Genomic DNA, 12557 nt, shown 5'->3' on the forward strand with positions numbered 1-12557 from the left:
TTTAGTCTTCCTCAATTTCTCATCTGTATCGTGATTAAAATAGCACTTTCCTAACTCAGATACTTTTTTCACTGAAGACATTAACATATCTTAGTCTGGTAACTGAGGGGCATGTGTGTCAACATTGAAATAATGCATGCTTCAGAAATAAGCCTTCAATTGAGATGGAGACACTTGGCAGTAGTGTCTAAAATTGAGTGCTTTACTTCCAGGAGTAACTGCTAAACTTCCCATTAGTCTTAACTAGATCCATCTCATACCTGTCTGAGGGCTTTTTCTCTATTAGTACTTGAAGGTCATAAAGATTTTGTGTATTTCTTTGTGAAATGACTTAATTTATGGAGAATCATTTCTTTGGACAATTACATTGTATTTTGGTAGTTTTTTAAGAGGAAAAAATAACTTTGGCTTTGCTGATATTAAAGTGCATTGTATTTTAATTGTTTAAGAGGAAAAAATAATTTTGGCTTTGCTGATATTAAAATGCTGATATTAAAGTGCATTGTATTTTAATTTGAACTATGAAAAATGCTTTTGATCTAAAATCTGACATGAGCTTTTCTGCTTCAGTTTTTTATGATACTGTTTTTCAATCTGCTGCATTGAAAACACTGAGTGTGGTCTGTCACTGGGTGGTAAACACAGTGGTCTGTAGGCACACTTAGGCTAAGGAGGTCCCTGAAGCCCTGGTGTAGAAAGGTGAGGTGAACCATCACAGAAAGTGACATTCTCTGTGTCTCCTTAAAAAAGAAAGAAAAAGCTCTTAAACAAGAGGTTGACTTAGCAAATACAAATTAATTGAGTGATTTACTATGAACATTAGAGTATTTTTCAGACAGATAAATGTGAGACAGGATTTATTGACTTCAGCTTTCAGTAATGATCAGTAATCTTTGATTTGTCTTAATGAGCTTGCAATGTTGTAAACAGGGAAAAGTCACATGGAAACGAGTTTGTGTCCAGTTAATATTTTTTTTTGTGAATCTCTTCTGTGATGATAAACACAAACATTTATGAGTTTGTGTCCAGTTAATTTTTTTTTGCGAGTCTCTTCTGTGATGATAAACACAAACATTTATTTTGTTAAAGAGCTTTTTTGTGTTATTTGTAGGTAAATGGAGTAGACCTAAAAGCAGCCACCCATGAGCAGGCAGCAGCAGCTCTGAAGAATGCAGGCCAAGCAGTAACTATCGTAGCTCAGTACCGTCCAGAAGGTAAGGGTTTGCTGTACACATTCAAGCTCTCTTCCACAATTTTGAACTTGGAGAAGGGTAATCTACAGTGTCCTTGGGCCCCACCTAATGGCTCTTTTGAGGAGAGGAGAAACAAATAATGTGATTGATGTGGACACCTGTTAGCATAATTGCAAGTGACCAGATAGGAATATGTGCAAGCGTTGAAGCCACAGCTTGATATGTATCTTGCTGTTGTCATAGTCAGAATTTTGATTTCTTCAGTAAATGTTAACACTGTCATAACATGAAAATTAAGCTGGTAGATCCAGAACTTGGTAGAAATACCAGATTGTTACTTTAGTATTTCACAGTTGTCTTCACCTTTTAATGAGGTGGGTTTGTTTTCCTTAGTGGCAGGAGGATAAAAGACTAATTACTTCCCTCTTGTGTTTATTCAGCTGACCTAAGGATACCCTCAGGTTTTCATTCCTTTATTTTGTACTGAGCTGGTATTTCTGTTTCTCCAGCAATTTCTTCTAGTCCAGGTTAGACTGCAGCTGATGCACACATCCTTCTGTGTTCTGCAGAAGCTAAATAATACTGCCTCATCCTAATATACATTTTTGTCCTCTAGTATTTCTACAGCACATTTCAAATGCCTTTGTCTGTTTGAGACTTTAAAAATTCAATAGACCAAAATTATGTGCTTACCCATATATGTATTGTTTATAAACCCATATATTATTGTTTATATATATGAAGTAATTTTTGATGTGTTATTATGAACTGTGATGGACAACAGTTTTCTCTGAGTCTGATAAATTGGATGACCCATCGCTAAATCTTTGTTGCAGTGACTTGTCTGCTTAAACCTTTGCTTTAAAAGTATTGGCAAGGGGTAAGTTTAGGTATTTGCCAGGACTCATCACTGAGCAGGACTCCTGCCTTCATCTAAAATTGTTTGGTAGCTGATTGCAGCACACTTTTCTTAATTCTTTATTTCTTCTGTCATGTTTCTCTTGTTTTCCCCAAGCCATTGAAATGTTAGCTTTCACATTCCCCTCCCCCTCCATCCACATCAGCATCAAGTATCTCCACTGACCCAGGAACTCGGTCCGTAATACGGCCAACTGATTTGTTTGGGTCTGGTTCATGGTCAAATCCCTGCAGCCAGCCCGTGTTGTCAATGCCTGTATTGTCTCGAGAGGGTGTGCATCCTCTGGATTGCTCTGTTCCAGGATTCCTGTTATAGGAGAGCTCACTCTGAGACTAACTTTTAGAAACAATAGTAAGGTCAGCATTGGTTCTAGAAGGCTGTTTTGGCTTTGTATCAGAATTGTCAAATACTTCTGTTAATACACTTGTCTATCCTCTGCTTAGCTCTTCGGTGTTGTAACAGGAGCATCAAATTGTTACATATTCTTACTTCCTGCATAGGGAACCCTCAGCTTAGTGAGAAATAAAACTTGTGCTTTTATTTGCCCGTGAGTTGTCATTTTTAGTATCTGGCCATTTTTTTATTCAAAGAGGGCATTCTTGGTCATGATTTGTTCTTCCAGGAAGATATGTTCAGATGTGGCTCCTAATAGCAGAACAGATGTTTCTCTGGTAGAATATATAACTTTTTATTTTTTCCCTTGCCAAAAAGTCTATCCAGACTTCATGCGAAAGCAGCAGTTTTTCAGTCGTCCCTTTCTGGGATTCAGGCTTTAAAAAGAACAGAATCCCTTCATACTCGTAAAGTCAGAACTCTCATTTTATAATAAGAGAGTTAAGCATTTTGGATGGTTCTTGCTCTTTCTGCATTGAAAATAGCAGCTTTCTTCATTACTGCTTGTCCAAGCAGATAACTTACTTTCTTGAAATGTGTATTGAGGTGCTTGACTGACTGATGGGATTTTGAGTCATTGCACAGAGATTTGCTCAGAGCAACATACGCTGCCTCTTACAAATTTCTTGATGACTGTCAGTTGTGGACTTCAAACCTAGAGCTGTAGTCATTCCTCCATGGGTACTGAAGCATTCAGAAGAGGACTGTGTGCAGCTGAGTTGTACTGAGAGTGCAATTCTCAGAGTTATAGCGCCCGTTTGACAGGATGCATGAGGGAGATGTTACCTGAATTATCCTAGATTATGGGCAGACATCTGACACATTATTCAAAGAAAGGATTTTTCTTTTTTTTTTTTTTTAAGGTATTTGATCTGCATGACCATCTGTCTTTCTGAAATAGTGCTTAAAATCTCTATTTGGAGTGAAGCATTGGAAGCATCTTAGGGCTTACTCTGCCTTTTTGAAGTATGCCATGAAGGAAGAGCCTAACTGGAGATTGAGATCCATTGTAGTTTGGAGGCGAAGTATGAATTGACCCATGGCCAGCCTACCTCAGAGAGGTCTAGTTACTAATCCCCGAGTCTGTCTGGTATCTCTGCCTTTTTCTTACCCCTCGTAAAAAGAGGTTGCATGTAACTCCAGCTGTCAGCTTCTTTCAGGTCTGGTGTGGGAGATAACTGGTATCAGATACGCACTGTTCATATTTTAGAGATTAGTACAGAGAATATTCCCTTAAAGGTTACTGTTTGTTTATTATAAGATGAAAGCAGTCTGTTTAAGATTTGACTTTCCAAAACAAAAATGTCATCAATGTGATTGTACTTGATAAAAGTGCGTATGTTCTTTGGTCATTTTCAGCTTTCTTAAATTATAGCTGTGGATACTTTTTCCCCCTCACTTGATTCATTTAAGTTGGGGAGAAAAATATAAAATATATACATAGAATTCTCTACTTTTTGTTTATGCCATTCAAAAAAAAGTTAACAAGTATTAAAATTAAGAGTTCATAAAATTATTGTTCATTGTTGGTGTTTCTCATAAAAATGAAAAGCATCAGTTGTAACTGCTTGTATTGCATATGTATTTTATTTATACTTATAAATCCAGCAGGATTTCGTAAAAGATGCTGACAGCTAGGACAGATCAAGGTGATTCTAGACATCCATCAGGGCTCGTTATAACTGTGTAAATAGATTCAGTATGATAGGAGCATTTGGAAAGCACTTGGGATCAGCTCACTTCACTCCCTGTAATTGTATATGACAGTTTGTATGTTCGTAGATGTGGTGGGGAATGCTAATTTATGTTTTTACATCCTACCACATTAGCTCTATCAGAAATTGCCCATTTGTCTTTCTCCTCAGATTTCTGGGAAAAGAGGATTTTTACAAGCAGTTGTCTCATAAAAAAGCCTGAGTAGGCTGCAGAAAAATTAATCTTTGGAAACCCCTATCATGCAAAGAGTTGAAGTTTCTATATCTGTCTTTTCAAATCCAGTTAGACAACGTGGTTTATCAAACATAGGTTACTGGACTTGCCATAGGATAATATGGCTGAATGATACTGCTGTTGTATATCCAGGCTCCAATTATGTAACTGCTGACTTTTTTTTTTTTTTTTAAATCTCCAAAATGTTCCTTGGTTATAGAATGGGCTGAAAACAGATGTAATGTCATTCCTAAAAATATCCTTCTGGGCATTCATTTGGCTTCCAGCAGTGTTCAGTAAATTTGACAGATGCCTTACAGACTTTTCCTACTATACTGAATCAAATTTCAGCAACTTACCAGCACTCTGTGGGATCGCTAAAAGCCAAATAGGGAATGTGAAGGTATTCTCCTGTTTACAGGAGTGACTCACACACATCAGGCACCACTTCTTCTGTACTACCATGATTGTAGTTGATTGACTTCTGCTTGATCCTTGTAGATTCTCTGCTTTATCTTGCAACTTACTAGGAGCTATTGTTGGAAACTGTTGAGTCAACTGTTGGGTTGTACTCGTACATACTTTTGTGGTACATACACACACACGCATGTGTGTGTACAAAAAATATCTCTAGTTGCAGAGATCTCACTGGGTTTGAACCTACTGGGGCTGGATGCTGCACAGGAGGGTTCCATAGTAGAAGAGCAGAAGTTTGGGAAGTGGGAATTACGCTGTAGAGGTGTGGTGGGGAAGTCAGGATGTCATTGTCATTTTCCTCTTCATTTGGAAGCTTTTCCTTATCCCCCACTTGAACTACATATTTCTATCTCCTTTCGGGACATCATTGATTAATAAAAAGCGTTTTTGCTTTACTGTGAGTTTCATCAGAAACAAAGTACCATGACCTGCAACAGTTTCAAAAAAAGTGATGGTCCTCTGGTATCCAAGTGCATTTTGATGAGCTGTTTTCATTCATAGAGGCTTCTGAACCTTTTCATGTCCCAGTTGTGCCTTGGCTCTGCAGGGACACTTCAGTGCCACACTGCTGTCTCTCTTCTTTGGGTTTTCTACAGATGCAGGGTGGCAAGGAAAAACTGTGATATTGGTGTGGAAGAATGAGAGGAAGCTCTAGGCAATTTTAGGTATATGTGTGTCTCCTGGGAGCAGGAATTCACAGATGATCAGAATTATGATCATGCTACTCAGCAGGGATACAGGAACATGAGTCTCAGTGCTTGAAGGGAATGTAGTGAGGAGAGGAGCAGCAAGGGGGAAGTATAGGACTGTCCAGAGTCTACAGCCCTTGGAGAGCTCTCACCTTGTTTCACGCTTATGTTTCCATTGTTATGTCCATTCAAATTAAATGGTTATCTGAAATGCTCTTATATGTTTTGAGGATGATGTAATTGTAGTGTTACCTCAAAATTCAGAATTTCTGGAAGGTTAGATTTTGCTGTTCTGAAAAGGCATGAGATGCCAGTAGGCTACCATAGCTGTGTTATGCTGGAAGGTTAGAATTAGATGCCAGTAGGCTACCATAGCTGTGTTATAGCTTAAGTACATTTAAGTGTTTAAAAATAAGAAAAATAGCCAAAGAAATGCATTAAAAATACAAAAATATATTTGTTTGAAACTGGATAGAAAACAATTTTGTGGATTAAACTTTTTTCATAGTATTATTCTACTAGATCAGAACTGCACAGTTAAGTATATGTTTAATGTTAAGTGCAATTACATGCACATTAACTGATTAACTGTGTAGCCTGCTCTTGGAGGGCCCTGGCGAAGCAAGCAGGCAAAGTGTATTGGCATCAGCAGTCATGCACTGGTCACCTCACTCTTCCCCCAAAAGAGGGCTGAAATTCAGATAAGCGTGTCATGACAGAAAATGGTAGCAGCACTTTCTGTTTTCCAAGGTTCCACCTGACATGCAAAAAATAAAATTATTATTTCAACTAGTACAGTGTTCTTTTTGTCATGTGAGTTATCAGCTGACTTTTATTTAGAATTTAGAATCTGCATTAGTCTTCTCTTTGTAATTCAGCAGATCAAGTCCATCTCTATGTATCCACTTCTTTTCTGAAAGAGTAGTAAGATGGTTAAGTGATCAGATTAGCTCCATGTTCTTAGGTGATTGGGTGAATCAGTGTAAGACTAGGAGAAGGTGGAGCTAAAACATCAAGAGAAGATTTAAGAAGACTTTTAAAAAAAATAATCTCTAATTCTAAATTTACAGTGTTCATACACATCTTTCTTTTGGCTTTATTAAAGGAAATAAGTGATTCTCTTGCAAAATGTATTCAAGATTTATAGCTCAATCAAAACTCTTCATACATTATTAGCCAAATTTTTAGGTGGATTTTCATGTAGTATTTTTGTTTTGAAGGAATGTGTTCATCTACTAAATACAAGATCCAAGCAGACAACTTTGTAGTTTTAATTCTCTTTTGTCTTTAAAACAAATGAGCCAAAAAGGGAAAAAAAAAAAAGAAGGGGGGGAAAGCTTTGTTATAGCTCATCTTTCAATGGCCAGTATTTGGCAATTTTTTCTGTTTGTGATACTTCATTTACGCACTGTTTTCTCATGGAATTTAAACCAGAATCACTAAGTTCTGGGAAATGGTAGCACTTTCATGGGTGTAAGATAAGATGATTTTCTGAGCATTTATCTTGAAATATATTGTAAATCTTCTATTTGTAAAACTCCAGCTGGAGCAGCACAAAGCCAATAATGCTTTTGCAAAACTTAATTTCCAGGATTGTTTTCTATCAAGCAAGCTTCCCTTGCTTTCCACCTCGGGAACATGGATTCTCTTAACTAAAGGTGGTTTAAAAGATCTGTGCATCCCAATTTCATAAAATGAAACATTCTTAAAAAAATATGTATTTTAAAACATGCTTACTCTGTTTTGGGGTACGTGGTCTGCAGTCTTCCAAACTTGTTCCTGCTTGTTTTGTACCTGGTTCTACTCATTTGCAACTAATCGGATTAGTCAATTAAAGTACCTTTAAAATCGGGCCCATTAAGATTAGAAGGGTTCTGCTATATATAGTCCCGATAGACTCTGTAAGGCGGCTTACACATGGTTTAATCCTTTAAAACCTCATTCCTGCTCTAATATAATAAATAAAATTGTTTGTCTTCCTTTAAGAACAGTTTGGCTTTTTAGAAGTTATGAATGTGTGGTAAACCTTTTTGGTTGGATTCACTTCAGCAGTGGCTGGACCTCGTCTCTGTCTGTGTTTTGCAGGCTTTATGGGAGGTGCTCTTAACTAAATACAAATGCAATTTTTCTAATCTGTTTTGAAATTCCATGGCCTAGTCTTTCAAGTGATTAATGAGGTACAAGCTCATTACACATTAGAGTACATGAAAGCCACCAATAGCATGTGGAATGCATGTGGCCTCTCTCAGGTCATGTTAACATACAATGACAAGCGTTGAAGTAAAGCAATCTCTCATCAAAAATTATTTATGATGCTTTTATTGTGGTCCATACATTTTAATAGGTAATCTCTTTGCTAATGTTTCTGAGTGGTTGTGCTAAATATGCTGTACTCCACAACCCCCTCTACTTAAAGAAATTTATACTATAGTCTGTAATAAGAAAAGATGTGCAAAATGTGAATGGTACCTATGAATTTATCAAACACCAGGATGGTAGTAGTACGTGGGTAGAACTCATAAGTACAACTCATAAGTCCTGCCTCACAAGCTTTGAACTGAAAACAAGTAGAAGGTCAATACAAGATCAGTGCAGTGGTGGCCATTCTAACTTTCTACCAGGCTCCATTTCTCAGTTTGTTTGAAAAGGAAAATTGAATATTCTGAGAGTGGAGAAAAGAATATAAATCAGTCGTTATATAAAATTGTTAGCACAAGAGTCCTGCTTTGACAGATCCAATGGGTCCTGCGAAAGGAGGGCTTTCCACAGACAGATGGGAAGAGGGAAGCAAGGGGCATTCTTTTTTAATTAAAGTGAACTTCTTCAGCTCTTCATGGGTTCAGTATATGTAAGAATCTCTGCTTCTCAGTGCTGTGCTGCCATCTGTTCACTGTGCACACATCCATGCTTCCATGAGTTGCTTTTCCTTCTGTACCGCTTGCTGAATTTTTTATCCCTTGTCATAGTCTTCTGTTCTTTTGCCTCATTTGCTAGAATGTGTGTTCCAGACCAAATTAATTTTCATTGCAGCCTCTTTTTTTTCTTCCCCTGCCTGTACAGACTATTCACTGTGTATCTGTGTCTATCACTGTCCTCTTGTTCCTCACCAGATAGGCACTCCAGGAGAGTCTCACGGCTCATTCCCTTTATTTGAAGCTTTGATTTCTGTTAAAAGTAAACCTTACAGTTTGTTTTCGAGGTAAAATCATTTTAAGAGGTCAGGAGTGCTCGCATTCCTTTTTCTTCCTTGCTGTGCAATACATGCAGACATGAAATAGAGCAGATTTATTCTAGTTTTGCACCATCTGCTTAGTCAGTATAATTTTAAAGTTTAAACTTGAGCCCAGATGTATCCATCCCATGTTCTTAACGACTGATTATGTGTAAATCAGAGTAGGCTTTGGGGTTGGTGTTTTTTTTTTCTTTGGCGATGGAGGTGTACTCTTGGATAAATGCCATGAATTTAAGCAGCAGATGCTTGCACTTCCTCAAGCTCTATGTTATGATAGCAGGTATGACTCCCTCCCGGCCCCTAAACTTATTTGAAACTTTGAGAAAATTCTCGCCAAGAAGAGATACTGTTATTCTTCTGTTATTTTTATTGCATTTCATGTTAGTCTTGCTGCCTATCACCCTTCATTGATGTACAGCATCAGCAACTTTCCTAAAATTCAGAGCATTAGAAGAGATCATGATTTCAGTCCCATTCACTGCTGTTGTACATACATCAAGTTTCAGATCCTGGCCACATTCTTACCTGAAAGTACAGGCTTTGGATTGTGTGGTTTTGTTTTGGTTTTTTAATTTCATTTGGGGGGAAGGGTGGGGGAGAGTTTCTTGTGCCACCATAGTTCGTATTAAATTACTATTTCAGAATCTCAGTGTTTTGATGGCTGTAGAAATTGGAATTTGTAGACGGAGTTCCTGTGACCAGCCTGCTCCATATGGGTTAAAGTCACCTGTGCTTTTTCATTTAAATAGCTTATGTCCTTTCTATTTGGTTACCCTGGTCACATTTGACCAGAGATCAATCATATTCCTTCTCAGCCAAGCTCTTAATTTCCTTCTAAGAAAGAAAACAGAGTGTCCAAGATAAAAAATAAAAAATCTTGTTCACTGTGCCTGTTCCAGCTCCAAATTTCTGGAATGTTGAAGTGACAAAATAAACCTTTTTTTAAAGTTTCATATTTATATGTACTTTGTATGGCTTTGTCACACTTCGCCATATAGAAGTTTATTGTGCCATTCACTGTGATTTAAGGGAAAAAAATATGATCAATTTCATAATACATTATGTATGTAATATTATGCATACCCTGTAAGAAAGAATGGAATTATAAAGAAGATAGTTCTCTATTGGGAGAATTTAGTGATGATAAACTGAGTAAATAGGGAATTTAAACATACAGTGAAATTCTCTAAACATTGAAAATACTGGAGGATGGGAGAATATTTGAAGGAAAGGTATCACTGTGCTTGCCTGGGTGTCATCCCTAAATACTTGCTTCTATAATCAAATGAAATTGCATTTTGTACGGATCACATTTGATAGAGACACATTCTGGTGGCCAGCTGTTGGCTATTGAAGTTCCTCTCTTGAAGTAGTTGTGGACAGTCTTCTGACTGCTGTCCTGCGATGAATTTTCTACATTTCATAAACTACCAGATAGCATCAGTGTTCTTCACTTTAATAAGAGATTGAAGGTGCTTGAGACAGTTGGTTTCCAACTCTTCTTAATCATAGAGACAGAAATATAACCTCTTCTGGACAGATTAGCAGAGCTTGCACTTTGCTCTGTAATGCTGAAGCTAAACCAAGCCTAATTAGTCAACAGGGGATGCGTGCTGATCCTTTGGGTACCAAACTGGTACTGCTTTACTGATGCTGTTAAGAGTCCTACTGTTGTCTTCTTTTCTGTCTCCAGCATTAGTTTCAGTACCACTGTACCTAATACCAAACTTTGCTTTTTTAAAAACCAAAATCCTGTCTTCTTTTCAGCTCTAAACCCAATGATTATGAGATTTCTATCCATCCTGTTCCTTCCGAAACATTCTCTAAGAGGAGTGTAGCTCAAATTTTTAGCTTGTTTGACATTGAAGGAGCTCACCACATTCCATCTGCGCAGCTTTTCCTCAATATGGCATCTCTTAGCACCTTTTCTTTTTGAACATAGAGTCTTCCCAGTCCCAGCCCATTAGTTTCCTTTTTTGCTGTATTGGTATGGCAGGAGCCTCTATGTAGAAATTATTCTCCTTCTTACTCCTACAGATGTCCCTGTCACTCATTCAGCACTTACTTCCCAGGAGTTCTGATGAGAAAAATTAAATTACTCCAGAAAACTGCAAGACCAGCAACCTGAAGATGATACATAAGATAGAGTTAAGCGATAGTGAGGAATAGCCACCTTCCCTGTTAACTCTTGCATACTACATGCTATACACGAGGAAATCAGATTCTTCCAACGAGTCACACATGATACTTTCTTAACAGAAATTTGTCGTTTTTTCCAGTAGCTATTGCAAAGAACTGCAGATATTTTCAGTACTGAACAAGCTGTAGCACAAGAAAGTGCTTGGATTATCTGGTCTTTTCCATGTGTACTTTCCTTTCTCACAAGGGGCATAAAAAAATTTCTTATGTCAGAAATCTCAACTATCATTATTGTAGTATGTTTGAAGTTTCACCCAAGAAACAGGTGAGACGCTTATAAGAGAATTTCTTAGGTATAAATGAGTAAAACAAAGTGACTTACCTAAAGCCATGCAGTGCAGCAGTGTCACAACAGACTCTTCTCTCTCTGCATCTGGGTCCTTCCCCTGAGGGATGTTGCATTCTAAAAAATGTCGTTTTCTCACATTCCTCTTAGGTTACCATCCTGTCATCTTCCATTCTTTTGCTATTAGTGATAGCAGTGGTAGTGGTGGAAATAATGTTTTTGTTTCTCTTGTCAAATGAGATCAGTCTGGTTTAGTGGTCTGGACTTTATTTGTAAAAAGGCTCTTGATGCTGTTTTAAAAACAAAGATAGTATCTTAAAAATGACTAGGTTTTGGTTTTAAAGGATAAAAGTCCAGGTTAATTAAGAGACTGTTCATATTGTTGTAATCTGGATGGGGTTAATTATAGTTGCTATTACTAGAGCATCAGATACCTAGTTACCTTGATGAATGAGGTGATATACCAGAAATTGGTTCACAGAATGTTCTCCTGTAACTAAATATTTTTTAAATTCTTCTCTGGTTAGTCTGGAAGCCTTGGTGCTCACAAGTGTGTGGGGAGAAAGGGCTACAGAATGTAATATAATAAATCATTCATAATATTTAAATGACTGTTGAGAGAACCTTAGTTTAGAGAGATCCTCAGGATTTTTGCATTTTAGAGCCCTCTTTATGGATCTTGTGTTTCCTGAGTAAATGTGATGCCTGGAGGGAGCAAGGGCGCAGCTGGGACGAGCAGCACGTTCCCCAGTTCAGCAGCTCCCGGCTGCACACACCCTGGCTCTCCCAGTGTTGACTTGTTGTAATCTGGCATCACGTGGTCTCCTGGCGAAGGTGGTGGCTGCAGAACGTTTCCTTTAACTAGAAAGGTTTTACAAGTGGATCTGTTGATCCTGAAGTCCAAACTGTTCAACTGAAGGAAAAACTTACTTGTTTTGAGTTCGTATTTTATGCTGACGGCATGTAAGTACCTCGCTTCAGGAAATGTTTCTCCTGAAGAAGCTATTACTATTTTTACTGCCTTTGTAGCTAAAATCAAATGCATTTAGCTTAGTTTTATTAGTACACAGTGCTGCTTAAGAACACAATCCGTTTTTCCAGGATTAACATTGTACATAATTCTATAGAGAGAGTTTGAATCTCTAATGCCGGTTACAAGTGGATTGAAATTCATGCCAAAATTCTGTTTTTTTTTCCTTTCCTGAGCTCCCATGGGAACGTTGTCTTATTTGGAAAATGT

At 37.6% G+C, this 12557-nt stretch overlaps 1 protein-coding gene across 15 annotated transcripts in view; it reads left to right on the top strand.

Moving 5' to 3' along the window:
• Nucleotides 1-12557, top strand: part of DLG1 (discs, large homolog 1 (Drosophila)) — a 134751-nt gene that overhangs the window by 88968 nt on the left and 33226 nt on the right. For all 15 annotated transcript variants that reach the window (XM_014945881.1, XM_014945876.1, XM_014945878.1 and 12 more), the window contains one exon: nucleotides 1112-1214. In XM_014945881.1, the coding sequence (XP_014801367.1) occupies nucleotides 1112-1214 (103 nt within the window). The remainder of the gene's footprint in view (nucleotides 1-1111; nucleotides 1215-12557) is intronic.

The sequence above is a fragment of the Calidris pugnax genome, unplaced genomic scaffold (genome assembly GCF_001431845.1).
Source record: "Calidris pugnax isolate Ruff unplaced genomic scaffold, ASM143184v1 scaffold111, whole genome shotgun sequence".
NCBI classification, from domain to species: Eukaryota; Metazoa; Chordata; class Aves; order Charadriiformes; family Scolopacidae; genus Calidris; species Calidris pugnax.